At 46.9% G+C, this 27278-nt stretch overlaps 2 protein-coding genes across 3 annotated transcripts in view; one reads left to right on the forward strand and one right to left on the reverse strand.

The window, feature by feature from the left end:
* The window catches only part of TRMT2B (tRNA methyltransferase 2 homolog B), a 119656-nt gene that overhangs the window by 47724 nt on the left and 44654 nt on the right, over nt 1–27278 (reverse strand). The window lies entirely within an intron of this gene.
* Nucleotides 6310–26883, forward strand: ARL13A (ADP ribosylation factor like GTPase 13A). Its single transcript, XM_062183023.1, has 8 exons — nt 6310–6368; nt 6861–6931; nt 12171–12420; nt 13264–13369; nt 13766–13953; nt 14874–14961; nt 15055–15235; nt 26681–26883. The coding sequence occupies exons 1-8, from the start codon at nt 6310–6312 to the stop codon at nt 26881–26883; spliced, it is 1146 nt and encodes a 381-aa protein (XP_062039007.1).

The raw sequence follows: 27278 nt of genomic DNA on the forward strand, positions 1-27278 counted from the left end.
AAGATTTATTTATTTGGAAGGCAGAGTTACAGAGAGGCAGAGGCAGAGAGAGAGAGCAAGAGACCTTCCATCTGCTAGTTCACTCCCCAACTGGCCCCAATGGCCAGAGCTGCACCGATCCAAAGCCAGAAGGTAGAAGTTTCCTCCAGGTCTCCAACGTGGGTGGCAGGGCCCAAGGACTCAGACCACCTTCTATTGCTTTCTCAGGCCATAGCAGAGAGCTGGATCAGAAGTGGAGCAGCTGGGTCTCAAACTGGTGCCCATAAAGGATGTCAGCACTGCAGGTGGTGGCTTTACCCACTACGCTACATTGCCAGCCCCTATAAACATTTCTTAACAATCCAAAGTTCACAGTGGTTCCAAAGGACCAGTAGAAAAACAAAGAAAATCACAATCTTCCTCACCACCTCCTTTGCTTTCTCACCTCTGCCAGTCTACGGTAAGAAATGTAACATCCTCAACAGGAAACCATTATGCTTAGTGAAATAAGCCAGTCCCCAAAAGGCAAACTGCATATGTTTTCTCTTATATGTAGTAGTTAATATAGAATTCAAAAAAAAAATTGTTAGGAACGAAATTTACATCTTATAATTTGATTGTTGTTTTTAGCCCTTGTTTATACTCCCATGCAACTGTGGTCTTCCTACTTTTCACCTGTTGAGTATGATGGTTAGTGGTGATGCATTAAGTCTGTGAATACAGAATAGACTGAAATTATGTTTTTGCAAAAATTAAAGAAAAAAAGAAAGGAAGGAAGGAGGGGGATTGAGGGAAGGAGTAAGATACGGAGGGAAGAATGGTTATGTTCAAAGAATTGAACCTATGAAATACATGAAATCTGTTCACTCTATATTAATAAAAATTTTAAATCTTAAAAAAAATGGGGCTGGCACCGTGGCATAGAGGGTAAAGCCGCCGCCTGCAGTGCCGGTATCCCATCTGGGCACCAGTTCAAGACCCAGCTGTTCCACTTCCGATCCAGCTCTCTGCTATGGCCTGGGAAAGCAGTAGAAGATGGCCCAAATGCTTGGACCCCTGCACCCATGTGGGAGACTGGAAGAAGCTCCTGGCTCCTGGCTTCGGATTGGCACAGCTCCGGCCGTTGAGGCCAACTGGGGAGTGAACCAGCGATGAAAAACCTCTCTCTCTCTGCCTCTCCTCTCTCTGTGTAACTCCTTCAAGTAAAATAAATAAATTTAAAAAAAATTTTTTTTTCGACAGGCAGAGTTAGACAGTGAGAGAGAGACAGAGAGAAAGGTCTTCCTCCTGTTGGTTCATCCCCCAAATGGCCACCACAGCTGGTGTGCTGCAGCTGGCGCACTGCGCCAATCTGAAGCCAGGAGCCAGGTACTTCCTCCTGGTCTCTCATGCGGGTGCAGGGCCCAAGTGCTTGGGCCATCCTCCACTGCCTTCCCGGGCCACAGCAGAAAGCTGGACTGAAAGAGGAGCAACCGGGACAGAATCCGGCACCCCAACTGGGACTAGAACCCGGGGTGCCGGCGCCGCAGGCACAGGATTAGCCTAATGAGCCGCGGCGCCGGCCAAAATTTTTTTTAAAAAATAAATGTAGCATGCCCATGCCCATATAAACATAAACAAAGACCCATATATACACATGTGTGTATATACGCAAATATATATTTTATAGATTGGAAGAGTTAATTTTCAAGCTGGCGCTGTGGCATAACGGGTAAAGCCGCCACCTACAGTGCCGGCATCCCATATGGGCACCGGTTTGAGTCCCGGATGCTCCACTTCCAATCCAGCTCTCTACTATAGCCTGGGAAAGCAGTAGAATGGCCCAAGTCCTTGGGCCCCTGCACCTGCATGGGAGACCCAGCAGAAGCTCCTGAGTCCTGGCTTCAGATCTGCACAGCTCCAGCCATAGAGGCCAATTGGGGAGTGAACCAGCAGATGGAAGACCTCTCTCTCTCCCTCTCTGCCTCTGCCTCTCCTTCTCTCTCTGCGTAACTCTGACTTTCAAATAAATAAATAAATAAATCTTTAAAAAATGTAATTTTGTGATTTTGCATAAATATAATCATCCCATAAAAATAGATAATGAAATAGAAAATAAACCATCAACAAATCACAGAAGAATTGATCAATAAAATGAAAAGACACATATATTAAAGTCCAGCAGTACTATGAGAGGCAGTGCCACAAGGTTGGTGATAACTATAAGACAGAGAAATAAAATAATTTGGAAAAAGGTACCAAAAGAGGTTTTCTTTTTAGAGGATTAGCAAAGAAACCTAACAGACAACTCAGATTGGGTTGAGAGGAATGTGTCACAGCAGGGTCAGATCAGTAGGTGATCCTGCAACCAACTGTCCTAAGACAAAACCGGACCCATTGGGAGAGATGCAGTGAGCTTCCTTGTACTAATATTTCAAAGTTGAAAACGTGGGAATTAATCCTGATGACACAGAACATCTGACTCTTATGGTCACTCTTTACTAATTCCACTTCTATCTAAAGATGATAAACAGTATCACAAAATAGCATCTATACACACCTCGTTAGAACCAATCTCATCAAAAGCCTGCTCTTCTGCAATGTTAATGTCAGCCAATCTAAGGCTGGCCATGCAGTCACACGTACATAATCCCAGTTATTACCAACATGTGACCTTGCAAGAGGTCAAATCAGTGTGGGGCATGGCTCAAGCACATTTCCTCATTCATCTTTTTCAGTCTACATTTTGCCTTCCTACTTCTCAATCAGTAACTAAGCCAACAATGTGAATTTAGACTCATACTCAAAATAAGCTAATAATTAAAGCAAGATGGGGGAAAGGGGCACAAAATGTTTCCTCTACCTAACTCATTTCTGGGTATGACAGAAAAACATGGTATCAAGTGGCTCATTTCCCTTAAGGGATACCCTGTAAGATCTCAGCTGCAGATTCCTCCCTATGGATGCTGCATCTTGGGGGAAAGTTGGGGGAAACGCAACCTCAAGTGGGTCAAAAATGAATTCACGTATTTAGAACAGCCTCCACCCGTTCAAAGCACTGTGAAGCACCGCATTGCGATGAACACAGGTGTTCGTATAGCGTATCATGCAAACCAGGACGCTCTGGAGAATGAGAGCAGGCACTATGAGTAATTACTTTAGGATGGGGACTGGAAACATTTTTCTCAAAAGGCCAGAGAGTAAACATTTTTAGCTTAGGAAGCTACATACAGTCTCTATCACACGTTCTTTTTCTTTTTAGCCCTCTCAAAGAATGTAAATGCCATCCCAGCTTAGACGTCACAAGAAAACAGGCCGTGGGCTTGGGGTATGGTAGGTATAACAGACAACAGGTCTGTTCCAGGCAAACGCACACAGGCACACTAGCTAAAGGCCCAGGCTGGGATCCAATTCAAAATTTGGAAGTAAGAGTCAGCACATGTATTCACCAGGGTTCTCTAGAGATAAACAGAATCCATGACAGAGATGACAGAGACAGAAACACACACACACACATATGAGTTTATTATCTGGAACTGGCTCACGTGCTGATGGAGTCGGGCAAGTCCCAAGGAGTGGGGTCAAATGGCAACCTGGAGACCTAGAAGAGCTGGTGGCTGACTTCCGGTTCTAGCCTGAAGGCCTGAAAATCAAGAGAGCACATCTAGTGGAAAGGTCAGCAGACTGGAGATCCAGGAGGAGCAGCGCAATGTTTTAGATTGAATCTCCTAGCAAGAAAAAATCTAATGTCCTAATCAGAGACAGTCACACAGGCAGAATCCTCTTACTTGGGGGAGCATTCAGATGCTCTGTTTGATTTAAGCCTTTAACTGATTGGAGGAGGCAACTGATGTTGGTGACGGAAAGAGAGGACTTTAAAGGATTCACCATAAAGAAATGATAAAAGTTTAAGGTAATGGATAGGCTAATTACCTCGAGATGATCAATACACAGTGTAGACTTGAATCAAAATATCAGATTGGGGGGATAGGAGTTTGGTATAGCGGTGAAGTTGCTGTTTGGAGTGCCACATCCAATATTTCAGCACAGGATCAAGTCCCAGCCATTCCACTTCCGATCTAGTTCCTTACTAATGTGCCTGGGAAGGCAGTGGAAGATGGCCTAAATACTTAGACCCCTGCCACCCACATGGAAGACCCAAATGGAGTTCTTGGCTCCTGGGTTTGGCTTGGCCCAGCCCCAACTGTTATAGCCATTTTTGGAGTGAACCAGAATGGAAAAGGTCTCCTCTTTCTCTCCCCTCCTTTTCTTTCTCTGTAACCTTGTCTTTCAAATAAATAATATTTTTTAAAAGAATAATAATCCCTAGTTCACCATATTGTAATAAAGATTAAATTAGTTATATATAAAGTAATAAGGATTAAATGAGTTTGTGTGTGAGTGTGTATGTGTGTGTGTGTGTATTCAATGAGCACTGGCACACAGTAAATTCTATATAAATATTTTTAAATAAAAACTAGAATGACTAACAGTTCATTTAGTAATTAGCTATAATCACACAAGGTAAGGAGATGTCAGTTTGGTTGCTATGCAGCAGGCAGAGGTTGCCATAGATATGCCAGTACTGTGACAGCCATTATTAGGACATTGCCATATCCTTTATATGTGGCCACTGAGCTGTGTTAATCTGGCAAGAAAGCTAGAAAGGTCAATATACTTTCTTATTAGGCTACACAGCTTATGTCTTTCATCCAGAAAGAACCAACTTCTTCTCACATAAATCATTACTTCAAGGTAAGCAAAATATATCATCTTCATTATTCAGATAAATGTGAAAGTGGAAGGTTTAATGTAGGTGATTTCACTCCAGAAAAGGCACTACAAATCAAAGATAGGGCTTACTTTGTGTGATTACAGCTGATTACTAAATGAACTTTTAGTCACTGCCATTTTTTATTCATTTCACAAATATTTATACAGAATTTTCTGTGTGCCAGTGTTCATGTAAGTACTATATATATAAACTCATGTACTGCTTATTATACTATGACAAAGCATGGATTATCATTCTTACTTTTAGGAGATAAAGTTCAAGAAGAGGCTAAGGCACTTAGTAACCCTTAGTTCAATCATTTTCCCACTTGGTTATCCACCTACCCTTCCTTCTAAAGAACAAACTTGTGTGATGCATATTTGATCCTTCTTGGTGACACTGACAAGTTTAGAGAGCCTGAGATCAAGCTAGGGAGCTCTGCCAATGATCAGGAAATAGACAAGAAGCCCTTCCTGGCCTCATCTCAAAGGGAGATGGCTACCATGGAAGCCAGACACTTAGGCTCTGGTGTTTGGGGCTTTAGGTCTTATCAGTTTCATGGGCAAAGCCAGAATGGGGCTGGTTCTTATCGCAAGCCGCAAATAAAATTTCCCTGTTGTCTGACCTAAACCAGCACCATTCTCCAGGAGGTCCTTATGGAAGCCAAGTAATTTCCTAAGGAGTAAGCTGAGCTGTAAGAAATGCTACAAAATGTGAATCTCTACAAAACAGTAAATGACTGAATGACTTTAGAGAACCCTGATAAATTATCCGTTATTCAGCAGCCACATAAACTGTACTGATCACATAGCTAGGCAAAGCCCATGCAGGTGTCAGCTTAAGTACTCTGCTAACCCAACCAGGACTTCCCCCAACTCTGGATTACAACATAATGAGTCATTAGGGTGATGTCAGTGAAAACAAGATACAGCCTGACGCCCACTAGGCCAGCTACAAGCAAAAAGCCAATAGTAAAGGTGAGGATGTGGAGAAATTGTAAACCTCCTACACTGCTGGCAGGACTGTGGAGTCTTACGGTGAGTTCATAAAACAGTCTGACAGTTCCTACAGAGGTTAAATATAGATTCATCCTGGCCCAGTGGCTACACTCCTGGGTAATGTACCCCAGAAAAGTGAAAACATAGAGCCACCTAGAGACCTATATATCAATTGTTACAGCAGCCTTTTTCTTAAGAGCTAAAAAGTAAAAAACTAAATTCCCATCAATTGATGAACAGATAGATAAAATATGGAGTATCTATGCAATGGAATATTATTCAGCCATAAAAAGGAATGAAGTTTTAATACTTGCTATAGCACAGATGAACAATGAAGTGCTTGCCTAAATTTTTACTTAGATCATCACTTTCAAAACTTGTCACTAGACTTGAGGATAACCAGTCCCTCCTGCTGTGACATTTATAGACAAAGTTGGATAGAAAGAAGGAATCTAACAGTTCTGGGTGTTCTGTTCATCAGCACCTGGGTAATTATAAGCTGACTTGGGTTTGTGTTATTAACACTGCAACGGGACTCATTTCCTGCTTACTTTATTCCCTTAAGAACCAAGCTGAATTATGTTCCGGCTACTGAGCTCCTGCTGGGCTTGGCTAAAGACACCTGGAGAGACACGAAGGTAATATTAAGAATTATTTATTTAAATCAATTCCATCATTTCTTCCCATATGTCTGCCCACAGTCCCACAAGGGACAAATCTTCATGATATTTACAAGAGCACTTTTAAAAGTTTGTGGAAAGATGGAATTAAAAGATGAGTATATATCGGTGCAAAAAAAATTTAAATGCATGCATTGTTTTTTCGTAATACGCATTTCCCATGAACTTGTTGAAGACCTCTCCTATGGTAAGGGAAAGTGATAATCTAGGTTCACAAGATCAGGGGCAAGGTGGAGGGCAAGATGGACCACTGTACATGGTAAGTGAATTTGGGAAAAAAGGCATCCTTGAAAGCTTTGAGAAGGGGTTCTCACACCACCCTCTGCCACCTTAGCAGTGGAACTACTACAGACAGAACCCCAAACACTAAGAAATAGCACAATTCTTTGTGTACCCAAAGAATTAACAATGTTTTTAAGACATTGGCTAATTTTTCTTTTCCATTTCCAGGAATGTAACTGTCATTATCATCGGCTTGGACAACTCAGGCAAGACTGTCCTTGTGCAAGCCTTCCAACGATGTAAGGAACTAAGAGAGTTAAACACTTGTGTAGGTCTCCCATGGACCCAAGGGTCCAGTGAAATGATCATTCTTTCCTAGCTTGGCTTCAGGACTCCCAGTTTCCTTCTTTTTTTGAGGACAAAGAGCTCTGAGTTCACTCTCTTTCTCCCTCTCCCTCTCTTCCCATCCCCTGGTGTGATCAGCCTGCTTATGTCACCTGCTCCCTTTCTAAGCTGTCCTAATTGCATGTCCTCATAGTGTCAGCACCAGTGAGCTCCAACCATGTAAAGAATGGCAGTCAATTAAGAAAGATGGCATGTTTGAAATGGTGTCTAGTTCCAGAGCTCAACTAAAGCACAATTCGGTCTAGATAAGAGACACAAATGTGGGAATGATAAAGAAGTTTCATAACCTGGAATTCTGTGTGACAGTGACTATATAGAGCAGGGCTTGAGGAATATTGTCAGTTCAAACATGTGCATGCTTAATACAAGATCTCGTTTAATACTCTGACATTTCAAAGAGCAGTTACAGAGAATTTCGGGAACCTACCATACTGCTGTATAGTAAGACCCAGTTAGCTGCCAGCTAATGAAAGAGGCTAGCCTCATGTCTGGCACGGGATGCTCCCCCATCGATGCTCATTGAATGAATGAATGAATGAATGGGTACGAGGACTGAATTTTACATAACCTGGCAGCCCTTAGCAAAGTACTTCAGCTATAGCAACAGCCTTCTGGCTGGCCCTGCCATCTCCAGTTATCTCCCCAGTATTTGGTCCACAGTTAGCAGAAGGACTTAACAACAATCTGATGAGGGCAATTCCCTGCTCAGGACTATTCAATGCCTCCCACACAGGCCCTCCCTGATTTAAGTCCTGACTCTGCCTCCAGCTTCATTTCCCATCCTGTTTCCCTGCTTCCCAGAGAATTAGGATGGGCAAGGAGTCAGAGATACTGCCACTAAGGGAGAGATACCAGGCTGAACCTCTGGTTAACGTGTGGGGCTTGCTAGTGCCAAGGTCACATTTTTGCATATGTCCTCTGACACAGTCCAAACTAATAATCTGCCGCTGCTCTGCCATCACACTGTTCACTTCACATGGCCTTGTTTTCTGGACCTGTTGTCCCACTACCTCACATTACGATCATCCCCTCCATCATCGACCTGCTTAATCAGACACCGCAAGTCACAGCACAAACTTGACCTCAGGAAAGTCTTCCCTAGAGCGCCTCCTTCCTCAGCTCCCACTCTGTTCCACGCATCCCTCTCACATGAACTTGTCGCAGCACTGCACAACTACAGGTCCATCCCCTAGACTGTAAGCCCCTTGAGAATCCAGGGATCTTGTTGTCTGTGAACCTTTAGCTTCTGTACTTTTAGCATCTTCAGGTAGGTACTCAGTAAGTATTTGTAGAATGAATATTCGCAGCGAGTTATTGGTGTACTGATTTGTGTGTGTTGACTTTGCGTGTTGCAATTTTACGAATTTTATCAGTTGAAATAGTCTCTTGGAGTCTTTCGGTTCCTCTCATCTACAGAACATCTGCAAACAGGAATGACTTGACTTCTTCCTTTCCTATTTGTATGCCTTTTCTTTTTTCCTCTTGCCTAATGATCTGGCTAAAACCTCCAATGCTTTATGAATGAAGCTATATGAATGAAGGGTGACTGAAAGTAGACAGCCTTTCCCAGGCTCTACTTTATGCAACATTCCACTAGGAATACAGAGATGAATGAGGCTCAGTACCTGTTCTCAGGGCATTTATAAGTTAATGGAAGAAGGAAGAGAGCCGTGACTTGTTTGGGAAAACCACTTGTGCTATCCATGGTTCACCAACAATAGACTGCATTACTGAAGAAATTGGTAGGGTTTCAAGTAAAAAGAAAAAAGCCACTAGGGAAAATGTTGTTTTGCTCTGTGAGGGTGAAATAATATGAAGTTCCTCTCCATGCAGGGAACAAGCTCTTAAGACTATCTTTAGAGTTTTAACCTTTTCTTTAACCTTTATTATTTTTAAGTGGTTGAATACAGACTTGGCAAATATCACAAAGTTATGATAGACAATTGTATGTTATCTGAGAACTATAATTAAAAGGATCACTGAGTAGCAGGAAGACACATTAAAATATAAATATATATGCTCATAAATGGATGTGTAATCGTATATTTCCAACAAGCTAAAAGTATATTACTACCTTCTCAGCAAAAGCCTTTCATTTTGCCAATCCTACGGCAAACATCACAGGTAGAACGGAGACTACAAATAAGTTAGTGATTCTGATCTTGGCACTGCTAGGTGTAAAGAATCGATAAAAGCATTTTGCTACTAACGTGTGCAGAGACCTAGACCAGAACTGTCAGTTAAGCAGACTGCAATGCATACAGATAGTCACTGTATGGAATTTCCTGGAGGATTTTATGTCAGGGCCTTAGCTTTTAAAGGGGAAATGTGTCTGCAGTGGGCACAGTTTCTTTCAAAAGATATGCGGAAGACTTCCTGCCCTCGCCCACAGTAACCGCTCCAGAAACACACACTGAACACAAGGCACCTTCCCCCCTCACAGAGCTTGTATTTTACTCGAGAAGACAGGTCAGGAAAGAGGCGAAGGACCAGTCAAACAGTGTCTCTGTCTCTGCGTGTGTGTGTGTGTGTGTGTGTAGGAGAGAGGAAAAGACAGAGTGGAGGAGGGGGCGAAGGGGAGAACAGAGAAGAAGAGAGTGAGGGAAGGAGACAAAAGGAGAGTGGAAGAGGAGGGAGGGAAAAAGGAAGAGCAGGGGGAAGGGGAGCAGAGGAAGATGGGGAGGGAGGCAGTAGCGGAGAAGGCAAGAGATGGTGAGATGGAGGGATGAAGAAGGATAAGAGAAGGGGAGAGGAGAAGAGGGGGAGAGGAAAGAAGAGTGAGGAAGGCAATGAGTAGGTGAGGGGGAAAGGAGGGGGCCAGTGGGGAAGGAGAAAAGGAACTGGCGAGGAGGAAGAGAAGGAGGCAGGAGAGAAGGGGTGGAGAGGGAGAAAGAAGGAGAGGTGGAGGTGAAGAGGGGGAGTGGAGATAGTGAGAAAGAGAAGGGGAGAGGGGAGAAAAGGGGAGGGGGAGGGTAAAGAGGGTGAGAAGAAGAGGAGGGGAAAGGGAGTGAAGAAGGGAGGGGGGAGAGGGAGAGGAAGATGGGGTGAGGAGGGAAGAGAGAAGGAGGGATTGGGAGAGAGGGGGAGGGGTACAGGGGAAAGAAAGATGGGAAGGGAGAGGGACAGGGGAGGGGAAAGGAGGGAGGAAGAGGAAGAGGGGAGAAGAGGAGGGGAGTAGGAGAGGGGGAGAGAGGGAAGGAGGGGGAAAAGGAAGGTGGGATGGGGGAGAGGAAGATGGGTTGAGAGTGGGAGAGGGAGGGAGGGAGCGAGGGGAGTAGGGGAGAGGGACTAAGAGAAGGACTGGAAGAAATGGGAAAGGGATAAAGGGAGGGAGGGGGAGAGGGAGGCAGAGGAGGGAAAGGGGAAGGGAAGAGAAAAGAAGAATGGAGGAGAGAGGGGAGAGGGAGAGGAAGATGGGGTGAGGGAGAGAGGAGAGGAGAGTAGGGTAGATGGGGAGAAGAGGGAAGGAATGGGAAAGAGAGGGAGGGGGAATAGGAGAGAGGGAGAAGGGAAAAGGGGCAAGGGGGAGAGCAGCAGGAAACAAAGATGGTGTGAGGGAGGGAGACAAAGAAGGGAGAGGAGAGATGGGAAGAGCAAAAGAGGGGGAAAGGAGGAGAGGGAGAAGGAAATGGGGGACAGGAGGAGGAGAGAGGGCAAAGGGAAGGGAAGGAGAGGAAGAGGAGAGGGAATGAAGAAGGGACAGAAGGGGGGAAAGAAAGGGAGAAGGGGAGAGAGGAGGGAGGAAGTGAAGGAGGGAGAGGGAGGGTGGGGGGAAGGGAAGGGGAGAGAAGAAGGGAAGTGAAAAAGGGAGGGAGTGAGGGAGGGAGAGTGAGGAGAGAGGCAGAATAGAGGAAGGGAGGAGGAGGGGAGGGCAAGAAGGGACAAGCAGGAGGGAGGGGAGGAAAGAGAAGAGGCAGAGATAGAGAGGAAGATGGGGTGAGGGGAGATGGAGACAAGGGGCGAGGGGGAGAAGGGGAGAGGGAAGGAGGGGGTGATAAGGACACAGAAGGGGAGAAGTAGGAGAGGGAAGAGGAGTGAGAGACAGGGAAGGGAAAGGGAGGGGGAAGGGAGGAAGGGGAGAAGGGGAGAAGGGTGGGGATGAAGGGTGGAGAGGGACAGGCAGTGAGGGAGAGAGGCAGCGAAGAGGAGATGGAGAGGGGACAGGCAGAGAGAGGGGACAGGGAGGGGTAGGGACAGGGAAAGGGAGAGAGGTGCAGGCTGCACAGGTCAGAGAAGGCCTGATAGAGAAAGTGGTAGTCGAGCTGGGTCTTAGGGTGAAGGCAAAGGGACTCCTGTTCATTCTTCCCTGGATGAAATTCATTCATAAATATTTACTGAGCACCTGTGCCCAGTACCTGAGCACCGTGCTGGACATCAGGACTATAGAATTGAAAGGGACTGTCTTACTGTGGGTTATAACCCACGGAAGCGAACCACAAATCTCTAAGACCGGGATGCCTGCTATGATAGTGGTAGATCCAGACTGAGGATGGTGGTGGGAGGGAAAACTTCCTTGAATAGACAAGATCTACAGTAGTACAGGAGTGTTTTAGCAGAGGGAATGGCATCTTGGGAAGGCTCAGGGCAACAGAGAGCATGGCAAGAGCGTGGACAAAGGAACTGCCAACCAGACTGGGTGCAAACCAGGGACAATGTGGCCACCACTCAGGTTAGAGTGCGAGGAGATAGGTCTGGTAGCGTATGAGAAGGGGTCTGCATTCGCCTCTCCTGGGAGCAGTAGGCACTCACTGAAGGTGAATGAGCCAAAAGAGGGTAGCATAGGCCAAGCAGGCTTCCTTCACATGTAAACAGCATCAGGTATAGATGCATGCACACTGGTTTCCTTAAACATATAACAGATTCATAACAAAGGGATATAATCCAGTGAAGACATTTATAAATATATAGACACCAAGTAATATAACATGCAGTCATTGTTCTTACTACCTCTGTATTAACTTCCACATGTGAGAGATGTCTGCTTTATTTCATTCAGCATAATGACCCCCTAATCCCATCCCATTTGTTGCAAATATCAGGCTTTCATTCTTTTTCATGGCTAATAGTCATTCCATTGATCTAACTCCCTGTCTCTGCTTTGTGGTTGCATCTCCTCTCTCGGCCTATGCACAGTACTTCCAAGCAGGATTGGCAGCTGTATGAAGTCAGAATTGACTACACTCCTATTAGATGAGTATGAAGTTTCCATCTACGACCTAAGTGGAGACATGAAGGGCCGAGAAGCATGGCCAAACTACTATGCACGCGCACAGGGGCTGGTTTTTGTCCTGGATTCCAGCGACTTAGGACGCATGCAGGAAGCGAAGACCATCTTAACACGTCTGCTCTCTGATAAGAGAGTGGCAGGGAAACCCATTTTACTGTAAGATTCTGCTTTTGTACCCTACTCTCCCCTTCCCAATTTGCACTGGAAGGAGAGATGACGTGCTGGGTGGTCCCTTTGTCACACCCAGCGAGCCCTCCCATTGCTGTCAGCTCAGTGGGGTGGAATGGCCCAGTGCTCCAGGGACTGTTTTCACAGGAGCCCCTTTCTCACACACACACGGCCCTGGGGGAACAGGTTACCTCATTGTACACAGGTCATTTGGAAGGGAAATGGGAAGTGACATCTGACTCTGCCACTGCCACCCCAAGGCCTGACTGCCTTCTGAATTTGCTTTGCACCTTTTCCAGCTGCAGGCTCTGACCTTGCGACCCCACGGTGGCAGCCAACAGCCCCTGTTTTGTATACTGGATCCTGATGGCCTGCTCCCTTAGCAGGTTGCTCCGGAGTTATATAACCAGTGCTTTCTTCCAGGGTGATAATTCAAGGGACCAGGCAATCCTTTCCCCTCCCCCCCACACAATCACTCCCTTTCTGCCTTCTGCATTCCTCATTAGCAACCCCAAGTAGAGCATGAACAGAGGTTGGTAGAGGATGTTCAAAACTCCCAAGTCTGTTCACATCCCACTTGGCAATTCCACTTCAACTCTGATAGAATGAAGCAGAAGTGAGCAGTGAGGCCTGGGGGTTACCTTGGATTCAAATTATTTGTGTTATTCTTTTCCCCTTTCCGAGCTGAGCAGAAAAACCTCCTTATATCTGATTCCTGGATATGAAACAGCTGGATCAGAATTGGTTCTCACCCTGCCTTCCCCTCTGACCCTTGGCCTGTATTTTGGTTTCACTCTTCGTCTCTTCTTTCCCTCCTCTTTCCTGTTCTAGCCTGGCAAACAAACAAGACAAGAAGGATGCCCTTTTGCCTTGTGATATCATAAAGAATCTGCTCCTGGAAAGGCTAGTGAATGAGACCAAGTCCCTGTGCCGGGTGGTAAGTGTCCACCCGTTCCTTCCCTCGTCCTCTCTAACGCCCAGCTGAGAATGTCCTTGGCCCGGCCCACAGTCAGCCCCGTTTCTGTCCTGGGACAAAGTCTCTCATCACACCCACCGTGGTGACTTCTAAATTACTGGTGGCCACCGATACTGCTTTCTGCCTTCAAACTAGCTTTTTGAAGTTGGAAATGTGAATACCCCCATTTGATGACTAAGAAAGCCGAGGCCAACAGCCTCGTAAGTGACTTTTTCAAGGTAACACAGCCAAGAAAACCACTTTTATCAGAAGAGGACAGTTTTTGTGTCTTTTTCATTTACCTTCTTAGATGTAAGTGCTGAGGGTCTCTGGCCTCAAATTTTAAGTCTGCCCCTCCTCCCCCTTTCTGTGCCACAGGAGCCATGTTCAGTCATCAAAAATCTCCAAAGGAAGAGCCATCAGCCCATAATTGAAGGGCTACGCTGGCTGTTAGCTGCCACAGGGGACAGAAACGAAGAACGATGTATTCCCCATCAGCCGCATACATCAAGCATCCTAATCTCCAAGAGTACTAGACGCTCTGGGGATAGATGCTCATCAGAAAGGTACTGACTTGCCTCTAGTAGGTTTACTGATAAAGAATACAAGCAGGGCTCGATCTTATCTTAGACATGACCAGGTAGTTCTGGGACATACCTAGATTCCTAGCAGTGTTGAGCAAGGCTGTCAAGATCAGTGGGTCCCACTGATCCAGGGCAGTGTCCACAGATAGTCCCAGAGTGTTAGGTACACCCCCATGCCTGCCCCCTTGCAGTGGCCATGGCAGTGGCATGCTTTGTATAAAAGTAAAGCCAGTCTGCCAGCATTAGAGCTTCTCCAAACCAGGGTCTCTAGTCTCTTAATCCCCCACGCTGAAGAGAAAAGCAACAGGAGCCCCTTAAAAGCCCCTTAGACAGTTGTCATGGAGCTGCTGCAGATTCTCGGCTTCCAGGCCTGTGATCCTCACAAGAATGAGGAATGAGGAAAAAGAAAAGGAGAAGGCAGGCGTTTGAAGCAGTAATTAAGACACTGCTTGGGATGTCTGCATCCCGTATCCAAGCACCTGGGTTCAAGTCCCAGCTCTGCTTCTGATTCCAGTTTCCTGCTAAGGTGCACTCTGGAAGGAGTGGCAGCAGGTGATGGTTCAAGCACATGAGTCCCTGTCACCCATGTGGGAAACTCAGAATGAGTTCGCGGCTCCTGGCTTCAGCCTGGCCCAACACTGGCTATCGTGGGATCTGGAGACTGAACAAGAAGAGAACAGATCTGTCTCTCTTTCTCTGTGTTTCAAATAAAAATGAAAAGAAAGAAATTTGCAAAAAAGATAACAGAAGGTGAGCAAGGACTTGAGCAGTAAAAGTTCTCAATGTCCTCCTGCTCTACCGTCACACCCATTGCACAAAGGGAGGGGGAGCAGCTGCACTGGATAAGCTGGACTGAAATGCATCTCTTTCTACTGCTGCTTTGTCCTTTCTGTCTTCTCCAGCTTCTCTACCAGAGTGGGGTTATCCAAAGAAAAACGACAGCACTTACCATACTCGGCAGAAGCTAGGCCCCTCAAGCCAATCCTCCAGGTAAATGGCCCTTTACATGTTATTGTTCAGGGGCCAATCCCTGAACACCTGCGCAGCAGCTCACTTTGCTAGCCCTGTCTTCTTACTTTACAGAAAGAAGGCTTCCGATTGAGACCGAAGAAGAATATCTCAGTAACATTTGCTCTGGATGAACCCATGGAGAAAGGTGAATACTCTGGGAGAAAAAGAACTCTGAACGCTACCAAACACCATTCCAGTCCAAGTGATGATTTAAAGACTCCATCACCAAGCCTTTCTGATGACTTATTTGAAGGTAATCCTGGGCCGTCTATAGAGAAGAAATGATGGGTAGACCTTTCTTCACAGTTTTTATAAATTCGCTCACACTACAGTTGGTGGTGGCTCAGGAGAAGAGAAGTGCAAGAAGTACAGGCACAGTGCATGGGGACCACTTTCTGGGAGCCCAGGACAAAGCCCTGGCATTGGCTGACACAAGAGCTTTGGATAAATATAGGGTTGTCTTAAGGGCTAGGACTTCCAATGACAGAAGTACAAATTGCTACAGCCATCATAGAGGGGACATTGGCTAGCTCTCCCCACACATACCAAAAACTAAAAACTTACATATCTTTTGACCTAATAATCTAATTCCTTAAGCTGTATCCAAAGATACAAGTACCAGAAAAAAAAATACACACTCAAAGAGATCAATCACAGCATTGTACACAACAACTCAAAGTTGAAAACAACCTAAAATCTAACAACGGGCTAGGGCTAAATAAATGCTGACACAGCCACACAACAGAACACTATTCAACCGTTAGGGAGGTCAATGTTGACTCCGCAAGCAGTCTTCAAAAAGTCTATGGAAAATGCTTTTTTATTATTATTATTTGACAGGTAGAGTAGGAGAGTGAGAGAGAGAGAGAGACAGAGAGAAAGGTCTTCCTTTCATTGGTTCACCCCCCAAATGGCTGCTACGGCCAGCGTGCTGCGCCGATCCGAAGCCAGGAACCAGGTGCTTCCTCCTGGTCTCCCATGCGGGTGCAGGTGCCCAAGCACTTGGGCCATCCTCCACTGCCTTCCCGGGCCACAGCAGAGAGCTGGACTGGAAAAGGAGCAGCCGGGACTAGAACCCGGTGCCCATATGGGATGCTGGCGCCACAGGCGGAGGATTAGCCAAGTGAGCCACAGCGCCGGCCCCGGAAAATGCTTATTAAGAAAAAACTATGCCTGGGTTTCAAAATCCTTTTGTACCAAAGAAGTTATCTATCAAATTCCATTTTCCATGAACTTTTTGAAATACCCTCATATTTACTGGCAGGGGAAGTTTCCCACAGCTAACATTTTGTTAGGAAAAACAGCAAGTTAGTGTGTAGCATGATGTGCATACATGGTTAGAGATATCTGAAGATATCACTAAAATACATGCCCTTTTTTTTCTATTTCTGTTTCATTGGAGATTTTCGTTTTTATGATAAGCAGACAGTACAATATAACAAAGGTATTATTTAAAAAGCTGCATGGGACTGAAGCTATGGGTTGTTACACCTCCATGGACGGTCCTGGATGTGGCCAGGGCCACCAAGGGGGAGACAGGCACTGCTGCGGGGATGAGGAAGGGGTGAGGATGAGCCGGGTAGGCATCTGGTGGGAGAGAAAAGGAAATGTTTTTCTATGTGTCAGCAGCTACCCCTGCATCTTCGTCTAACACTGCGGTGTCTTCATTTCCATCATCTCAGAACCTATGGCAAACAGGAAAAGGAATACCTGGGACACAGGGGAGAGGCTCCTGGAAAGTCACCGTGGAGGAGCCTATGATTTCTGTGGTTAGTACTCCTGAAATGTAGGGCGGAGCGGAGACAGCAGGAGTGAGGGGAAGCATGAGGCCGGGGCAAGGGGTGGGGGACATCTTTGTAGGGTGCAGTCTGTACCTCCTGGAAACTGACCGGTATCCTCCTACCCTGAAGTGGTCTGGGAGGACCAGAAACCTGGTACTTGGCCTTGCTTTCAGTAACTGGCTCTTTTCTTTCTCTTGCTAGACTTTTAACAGCCCACAAAAGAACGGAGGGAAATGAAAAAGAAACATCTAATTTTCCTCCTGCAGCAAATGAGTTCATTTCCAATACCATCGGGACCTACTCAGTCTTCTCCCTTTCTGTTTGATACACTTCTCTCCAAGTCACTAAGATCACTTTCTTGGAACCTATCCTTATTCCTAGCTCTCTATATTCCAGCCAGCATAGCAATCCTGCACCCCAACCGCTCCCCACCCCAAGACACTCAAGAAACGTTCCGTGGCATCCATTTGTGAACATAGGCCACCTTGGCAAAGAAGAGCAAGAGACTTTAACATCTTCGTACCCAAACACACCTGCCACGGGTGACCAACCAAAATGAACCCTTAGAATGACAGGATTGCTTCTGAAGTAACATCTTTATACTTTAAGGTGCTTGAGTGTAAAATGGCTGGTGAAAAATAAATGGAACTTCTTTGCTGACAATTATGAATTATGTTCTTTTTTTTTTAATTTTTGACAGGCAGAGTGGATAGTGAGAGAGAGAGAGAGAGACAGAAGAAAGGTCTTCCTTTGCCGTTGGTTCACCCTCCAATGGCCGCCGCGGTAGGCGCGCTGTGGCCGGCGCACCGCGCTGATCCGATGGCAGGAGCCAGGTGCTTCTCCTGGTCTCCCATGGGGTGCAGGGCCCAAGCACTTGGGCCATCCTCCACTGCACTCCCGGGCCACAGCAGAGAGCTGGCCTGGAAGAGGGGCAACCAGGATAGAATCCAGCACCCCGACCAGGACTAGAACCCGGTGTGCCAGCGCCGCAAGGTGGAGGGATTAGCCTGTTAAGCCACAGCGCCGCCCGACAATTATGTTCTACCGAATCTTTTTCTGTCTCACCTCCAACCCCGCAACCGGCCCAGAAGTCGGGCAACAGTTGCTTTGCTGCCTCTGTGGGAACAGCAACTACAATGTGTAGAAACACTTGGGGGAGGTATGTAAACAATGCAGGAGTCTCAATGCCTTAGCCCCTCTCTATCCCAAGGGCAGTAGTGGCAATGCTGGTAGGTATTTACTAGGGGTTAAGTATCTCTCTAACTCAAAATGCTGGCAACTCAAAGGGTTTCTGATTTCAGACTTTTTTTTTTTGGATTTTGGAATATTTGCATAGATTGTACCAGTTGGGCATCCTGACTCTGAAATTCTGAACCATGCAGGAAAAAAGGTCAATGCATATCCATGTCCACGTGAGGGAATGATGTTGCTATCATGAGGCAACCAATACCACAGTGGTAGCAGATATTCTGCCAGGGGCTGGGTAAAGCTCTTGACATTATTGCCTTTCACCCTCACAAGTCTATGAAGTTGGTTCTGTTACACCATCTTACAGAGGCAGAAAATTCATGTTAAGAGAAGTCAAATAGTTCATCACAGGGCACCCATTAGGAGGTGGCGGAACTGGTTTTGGCCTATTTTTCTAAGTGTATTATTTATTTGAGAGGAACAAAGAGACAGCAAGAGCATGAGTAAGCAAGGGAGTGCTCCCATCTGCTGATTCACTCCCCCAATGCTTGCATCGGCCAGAGCTGAAGCTGGAAACTGGAACAAAGTCCAGGTCTCCCTCGTGGGTAGCAGAAACCCAACTACTTGAGCCATCAGCATTGCCTCCCAAGGCCTGCATTTAATAGGAATCTAAGGAGCTGGGAATCAAACCTAGGGACTCCAATGTTCTGGGATATGGACAGCTTAACCAGTATTTTCTTTCAGATTTACTTTATTTATTTGAAAAGCAGATTTACAGAGACAGAGACAATCTTCCATCCTCTGGTTCACTCCAAAAGGCTGCACCAGGCTGAAGCCAGGAGCCAGAAACTTCACTGGGTCTCCCACGTAGGTGGCAGGGGCCCAAGCACTTGGGGCATGTTCTGCTGCTTTCTCAGGTGAATTGGCAAGAAGCTGGATCAGAAGTAGAGCAGGGGTCGACACCGTGGCGTAGCAGGCAAAGCCACTACCTACAACACTGGCATCCCATATGGGTGCCAATTCCAAGTCCTAGCCGCTCCACTTCCAATCGAGCTGTCTGCTGATGTACCTGGGAAAGCTGTGGAAGATGGCTCAAATGCTTGGGCCCCTGCACCCACATGAGAGACCTGGAGGAAGCTCCTGGCTCCTGGCTTCAGATCTGTGCGACTCCAGCCGTTGCGGCCATCTAGGGAATAAACCAGCAGATGGAAGATCTCTGCCTCTCTTTGTAACTTTGTCTTTCAAATAAATGAAATAAATATTTTAAAAAAATAAATTAAAAAAAATAAGTAGAACAGGGACTGGCACTGTGGCGTAGTGGGTAAAGCCACTGCATACAGCTCTAGCATCCAATATTGGGCGCCAATTCAAGTCCTGCCTGCTCCACTTCTGATCCAGCTCCATGCTGATGAGCCTGGGGAAGCAGTGGAAGATGGCCCAAAGGCTTGGGTCCCAGAACCCATGTGGGAGACCCGGAAGAAGCTCCTGGCTTCAGATCGGCCCAGCTCGGGCTGTTTGGCCATTTGGACAAACTTTCTTTTTTTTTCTCTCTCTCTCTCTGACTCTGCCTTTCAAATAAATAAATAAATAAAAGTTTAAAAAAAAAAGCAGTAGAACAGCTGGGACTCAAACTAGCACCCATATGGGATGCTGATATTGCAGGTGGCCACAATGCCAGCCCCAATCAGCAGCCTTAACAGCTAGGCTAAATGCCTGTCCCAGAACTAGCTTTCAAATGAGGGTCCACCTCTTAGTTCTCCTGTATCCCATCTCATCAAGCAGTTAAAAACCAATTAGCCCATAACTGCTGCAAAGGAAAAGAAACCGCCCAGACAGATCCATCTTCCAACCCTATCTGAAAGGTCTGACACTGCCTAAGACTGCGTCATTTGCTCTTATCTGCAAAGCAGCCACCACAGGCACCTTAGGGATCTTTGACAGGATCCCGACAGGCTCAGCTTATGAGTCACAAAGCTAGAAGGAACCTTACAGAGCCTCTAGCTGGAGGCATGGAAAACATCGGCCCATGGGCTAGGGAAGGCCCACAACATCATTTGGCCAGGTCCTGCCAAGGCAACTGCATGCGAAACTTGAAATTCAATCAACCCCTAGCAAACTAATTTTTAAATTGATCATCTTTTTATGGCTCACAAATGATGCAATAAATATCTAAAAGGTCCCTGGCAGAGAAAAGGTTCCCACCTTTGTCCTAGCCTGACTCCCAGGAACGCTGGCAGAGCTGCTCCTACAACCCAGATCTCCCGCATACCCAAGCCAGAACTCCACTCTGTCCAGAGACTCGATGTCCTGTCTGGGTCTGCTGTGGCTGCTCAGCCCATCCACTGTCCTCCAATGTGCCCACTAATGAGACTGGAGAACTTCACCGGAGTCACCCTCACATGGGGATTCAGGAAATCTGTCTACCCAAGAGTTATATAAGACTAAAGATCACAATTCAGCAAGCCAAGGTTCATAAGAGAACTGCAGCACCCTCATTTCTCTTTCCACAGACAGACACCTTTCTCAGCCATGGGGGGAGGGGAGGAGCGTGGAAATCGGAGCAGGGTAGAGAATTCAGGCAGAACAACCTCCAACAGAACTGAGTTTTATTTAGTACACCAGTGCACTTCCTCTTGTGCAATGTATGTGTCCCTGGGTGTCAACCAAACTTTCCCACATAGAATCTACCAATCAGAGAATGCTATTTAAAGAATCTGCCCCCCAAAGGCTTGACATTGTGGTACAGCAGGATAAGAAGCTACCTGCACTCCCAGCATCCCATATGAGTGCTGGTTCAAGATCTGGCTGCTCCACTTCTGATCCAACTCTCTGCTAATGCATCTGGGAAAGCAGTGTAGGATGGCCTAGGTGTTTGGAACCTTGGCACCCACATAGGAGACCCAGATAAAGTTCCAGGCTCCAGTCTTTGACATGGCCCAGCAATACCCATTTTCAGCCATTTGAGGAATGAACCAGTGGATGGAGGATGTCTCTCTCTCTCTCTTTCTCTCTCCTCTATCTCTGTAACTTTGACTTTCATATAAATAAATGAATCTTTAAAAAAGAAAAAAAAAATTCCCTCTCCCCTCTAACACAGCCAATATACCCTTATTCAGGTAAAGGACAAATACTTTTTGAGTGCATCTTCCTTTTGTTGTTCTAACCTTTTAATGTACTTTCCTAATCCCATATCAAGCTGGGTGCAGGCAGGAGGAACAGGACTTACTTCACAGGATTGTTGTTTAGTTTAAAGGGAACAAGCACTACAATAGTGTTTAGTGTCATGCCCAACGCAGCTTTAGTAGCGCATTAAATGTTGGCTAGTGTGATGATTTAAGGGAAAGCTAGGAGAGGTCACTACAGAGCTATTCCCCCCACACCTGTCTCCGACTTCTGGGAGAACAACCCACAGAGAAATGGCTTAGATTCTAAAGTACACAGACTACAGAGAATTGAGGGTAATTATAACCACTGCCTCTCACCTCCTCCTCTTTGTTTTTTTTTTTAAAGATTAATTTATTTACTTATAAGTCAGAGTTACACAGAGAAAGAGAGGCAAAAACAGAGAGAGAGAGAGAGGTCTTTCATCCACTGGTTCACTCCCCAAATGGCCACAACATCTGGAGCAGACCCAATCCTAAGCCAGGAGCCAGGAGCTTCCTCCAGGTCTCCCATACAGATGCAGGGGCCCAAGGACTTGGGCCATCTTCCACTACTTTCGCAGGCCATATCAGAGAGCTGGATTGGAAGTAGAGCAGCCGGAATTGAACTGGCACCCATATGGGATGCTGGCACTGCAGGTCTTGAACCCAAGGGGAAAATTTTTTAAAAATATTTATTTCAATGAATGGCAGAGTTACAGAGAGGGAGAACCATCCATCCACTGGTTCACTCTCCAAATGGTCGCAATGGCCAGGGTTGGGCCAGATTGAAGCCAGGAGCCTGGAACTCCATCCAGGTCTCCCATGTGGCTACAGGGCCCTTAGTACTTAGGTCATCTTCTACTGCTTTCCCAGGCACCTTGGCAGGGAGCTGGATCAGAAGTAGAACAGCCAGGACTCAATCTGGCACAGAGGGAAAATTTTCTTTTTTAATTTCTTTTAAATGCTGACTCCCCGTGGACTTAAAGCCATATTTGAAGCTACCTTTTCTTGTTTGGTTAGTTAAGATTTATTTATTTATTTAAAAGGCAGAGTTACAGAGATGTAGAGGCAGAGAGGGAGAAAGAAGTCTTCCATTCACTGGTTCAAAAGGCTACAACTGCCAGAGCTGGGCCAAGCCAAAAACAGGAGCCAGGAGCTTCTTCTGGGTCTCCCACACAGGTGCAGGGACCCAAGGACTTGGACCATCTACTGCTTTCCCAGGCCATAGCAGAGAACTAGATCAGAAGTGGAGCAGCCAGGACTTGACCCGGTGCCCATATGGGATGCCAGCACTGCAGGCGGCGGCTTTACCTGCTATGCCACAGTGCTGGCCCCAGGAAAATTTTCTTAAAGAGCATGCAGCTGCCATGGGGTCTCCCTTTAGTTGTCAGTGTCTTAGCCTGCCTCCAGAACATTCAGAGCCTACCTCTTATCAGAGGCACTTTGAGCATACAATCCTGCCCATCATTCAATAAGCCCCACATGGCTCAGGGTACTTGTCTATTTTGTCCTTCAAGAATTCACTATGCAATGGGAAGTTAGCCTAGCAGATAATCTCCCACATCCCATATCAGAGTACCTGGGTACAATTTCCAACTCCAGCTCCTACTTCCAGTTCCTGTTAATGCAGACCCTGGGAGGCAGCAGTGATGGCTCAAGTAACTGGGTTCCCGCCTTCCACATGGGAGAACTAGATAGAATTCCCTCCTAACTCCCGCCATTGCAGGCATTTGGGAGTGAACCAGTACATGGGGGAGTTCTCTCTCTCTCTCCCTCTCAAATACATAGACAAATAAAATTTTAAAGAGCAAGTTTAAAGAAAAATTCCCTGTAAGGCTCTCAATGGTTTCCTCTCCTGTATAGCAGTCCATGTAGATTCATCCTACCAGTATTACCGTCAGCAGGGCTGCTGACTAGTCTGGACCCAGAGAAACTGGCGGTCACATAGCACACAATAAAGGATAAGAAACAACAGCAGTGGGGCCAGCACGGTGGCGCAATAGGATGAGGCTCTGCCTGCAGCACCAGCATCCCATATGGGCACTGGTTCAAGTCCCAGCTGTTCCACTTCCCATCCAGCTCTCTGCTATGGCCTGGGAAAGCAAGAGAAAATGGTCAAAGTGCTTGGGCCCCTGCACCCACATGGGAGACCTGAAAGAAACTCCTGGCTCCTGGCCCCTGGCTTCGGATCTGCCCAGCTGTGTCCATTTGCGGGGAGTGAACCAGCAGATGGAAGACCTTTCTCTCCGTATCTCCCTCACTCTGTCTGTAACTCTACCTCTCAAATAAAAAAAAGAAAGAAAAAAAAAACAGTGATTAAGTTAGGATTGGAACAAAGAAACCAGAAAAAACTAACCTAGCTCAAGAGGGTACCCCAAAATGTTCACTGGAAATGTTATTAAGATAAGCTTATTTTGATGCAAAGCAATTTTTGAAATCCATGAATAGTATTTTTCTTTTCTTTTTTTGGACAGGCAGAGTGGACAGTGAGAGACAGAGAGAAAGGTCTTCCTTTTGCCATTGGTTCACCCTCCAATGGCCGCTGCGGCCGGCGCATCGCGCTGATCTGAAGCCAGGAGCCAGGTGCTTCTCCTGGTCTCACATGGGGTGCAGGGCCCAAGGACTTGGGCCATCCTCCACTGCCTTCCCGGGCCATAGCAGAGAGCTGGCCTGGAAGAGGGGCAACCAGGACAGAATCCGGCACCCTGACTGGGACTAGAAGCCGGTGTGCCAGCGCCGCAGGTGGAGAATTAGCCTATTGAGCCACGGCACTGGCCCATGCATAGTATTTTTCAATTATAACCATTATCCACGGGGCCGGTGCCGTGGCGCAGTAGGTTAATCCTCCGCCTGCGGTGCTGACATCCCATATGGGTGCTGGTTCTAGTCCCAGCTGCTCCTCTTCCAATAAAGATCTCTGCTGTGGCCTGGGAGGGCAGTGGAGGATGGCCCAAGTCCTTGGGCCCCTGCACCCACGTGGAAGACAGGGAAGAGGCACCTGGCTCCTGGCTTCGGATTGGCGCAGCTCCGGTCACTGCAGCCATTTGGAGAGTGAACCAGTGGAGGAAGGACCTTCCTCTCTGTCTCTCCTTCTCACTGTCTGTAACTCTACCTCTCAAATAAGTAAATTAAATATTTAAAAAACTAAAAAATTAAAAAATAAACATTATCCACAAACTTTCTGAAGTACCTCAGTTAAACCCCCCAGAGATTCGGGTGCAGGATGCTTGGGCCAATTCAGCTATGTTTTGAACATCACTCTTCCTTCCCATAACCTCTATGAAGGCAGGTGCTATTGGCCAGATGTGACAATCAAGTGCACCAAACACAACATCATTCTTCTCAGAAGCCTGCCAATTAGTTTTTTTTTAAGATTTACTTACTTGCAAGTCAGAGTTACACAGAAAGAAAGAGAGGGAGAGAAAGAGAGAGAGAGGTCTTCCTTCCATCAGTTCACTCTCCAGATGGCCACAATAGCCAGAGCTGAGCCAGGCTGAAGGCAAGAGCCAGAAGCTCCATCCAGATTTCCCACGAGAGTGGCAGGGGCCCAGGCATTTGGACCATCTTCTGTTGTTTTTCCCAGACCATTAGCAAGGATCTGGATCGAAAGTGGAGCAGGTGGGACACAAACTGGCACCCATATGGGATGCCAGTCAGCTTCCCAACTAATATTTTTAACCGTGTAATTGGCCATAGCTGGCATAGAGGCCAAGCCTGGACTCCCAGTTTTTGTTGTTCAACCTTGTAAACCATTTATTGAGATATCAAAACTTAGATTTCTTTTTTTAAGATTTATTTGACTTATTTAGAGCAAGAGGGGCTGGTACTATGGTGTAATGGGTAAAGCTGCCACCTACAGTGCCAGCATCCCATATGGGCGCTGGATCGAGTCCCAGTCGTTTCACTTGCGATCCAGCTCTCTGCTGTGGCCTGGGAAAACAGTAGAGGCCCAAGTTCTTGGGCCCCTGCACCAGCGTGGGAGACCCAAAAGAAGCTCCTAATTCCTGGCTTTGGCTCGGTCCAGCTCCGGCCTTTGCAGCCATTTGGGAAGTGAATCAGCAGGTGGAAGATCTCTGTCTCTCTGCCTCTGCCTCTCCCTCGCTGTAACTCTGCCTTTCAAATAAATAAATAAATCTTTAGGGGCAGTCGCTGTGGCGCAGCAGGTTAACGCCCTGGCCTGAAGTGCCAGCATTCCATATGGGCGCCAGTTCGAGTCCCAGCTGCTCCACTTCTGATCCAGCTCTGCTATGGCCTAGGAAAGCAGTAGAAGATGGTCCAAGTGCTTGGGCCCCTGCACCTGTGTGGGAGACCCGGAATAAACTTCTGGCTCCTGGCTTCAAATTGGCGCAGCTCTGGCTGTTGCGGCCAATTGGGTAGTAAACCATCAGATGGAAGACCTCTCTCTCTCTCTGCCTCTCCTCTCTCTGTGTAACTCTGACTTTCAAATAAATAAATCAATCTTTTTTTAAAATCTTTAAAAAAAAAAAGCAGAGCAAGAGATAGAAAGAGGTTCAGAGACAGACAGAGAGAGACATACAGACAGAGACAGAGACATCTTCCATCTGCAGGTTCACTGCCCAGATGGCTGCAATGCCCCAGGCTGGGACAGGCAGAAGCCAGGAGCAGAAGCTCCATCTGGGTCTCCCACATGGGTAGCAAGACTCCAAATACTTGGGCCATCACCCACTGTTGTTTCCCAGGCATATTAGCAGGGAGCTGCATTGAAAATCGGGCTGCCAAGACTCGAACCAGTGCTCCTATAGGATGCCAGTGCCACAGGCAGTGGCTTAACTTGCTGTACAACACTGGCTCCCAAAACTTGGATTTCTGACACAAGGGACTGTAGACAACAAGAGCTGACACCCAACATTCCAGAACTTGAGATGGTTCCTGTTGTTGGGATACACGTTCCTGGTGTGCCTGTACCAGGTTGTTGTCCCACGAGGAAAGAATTCAAAGTAAGGACTTCGGTAAAATGTATTAAAAGCAGCAGGATTGATGCAAAGTCAAGGTGAGTTCACCTTCAGCCATCAATGTGGGTAACCTCACGAGGAAAGACACTCACCATGAGAGGGCCAGAAAGAGAAAGTGGCTGCCCATGAGGAGAGAGTCCGGGTCCATGAGGAATCAGAGAGAGCCCCCTCGGTTTAGCGGACCCCCTTTATGGGGTGTAGCCTGGTGCCCTCATCTAATATTTAAAACGGGATGGAGTTTGGGCAGGGTGTAATGCACATGATGTCCCCTGGCAACATTTTGTGGGGTCTCCATGTGGAGCTCAGTGTACACACGCTCCTCAGGGCATATTCATGGTGCTGGGGGACACTCGGGTATGCCCCTGGAAAGTAGGTGTGCTGGACTGGCACGCAAGGGGAGTAGAGTTAGGATGCCGGGCTAGAGATGGAAACTGCAGAAACTTCTAGCCCTTTTATCCCCTGACGGCTTGCCTGGCCCACATCAGTCCCCTCACCTCACTTCATTTTCCCAGATACACCTAGAGCTACAGCTCTGGCACCACTGACCTGAGCCTTATTCCTTCAGCTACAATAATCCCTTCTCCCACTGCTGTTGCCTTTCTCTTATGGCAAGCTCTGTTGGGAAAGACAGGTGACAGTTTTACTGCTGTGGGCATGCAGATAACAGCGGCTCAGGGTCAGGGCTGTGAGAGTCAGGGGGCTTATCCTTCTGCCTCTGAGCCCGGGAAGTACCCGGCTCAGAGCCAAGGCAGTAACGGGAGGTTCTGCCACTGGGCGGTGGTGGGCCAAACCATGTTAACAAAGCGCTCAGACTGAGCTGTGCACTGATGACTCAGGAATCCCACACGATCCCACGCCCATGCTAGTCGCCATTTCCAGAAATTAAAATAGACTCCTGGTACTAAGAGACAGCAGGCCTTTAGGTCTGCTCAGAGACAATGAGCCCAGTCCTAAGAACTGGCACGCCAGGCGATACAAAGGAATGGTACACAGCCATTAAAGAGGGCAATCATGTGCACTGTGTGGGTGCAAACGGGAATGTGAAATAATGTTAAGTGAAACCAGCAGAAGCAGAAGGAGCAGGCACACCTGCTGATCACAACTATGAAGAGCACACAAAAAAGGGTGCATCGCTGAAGAACTTCTGAGAACAAAGAACATCACAGTGCTTTTAAATTGCATGTCCCTCCCAACATGTTTTAATAATACAT

This window comes from Lepus europaeus, chromosome X, assembly GCF_033115175.1.
Source record: "Lepus europaeus isolate LE1 chromosome X, mLepTim1.pri, whole genome shotgun sequence".
Taxonomy (NCBI): domain Eukaryota; kingdom Metazoa; phylum Chordata; class Mammalia; order Lagomorpha; family Leporidae; genus Lepus; species Lepus europaeus.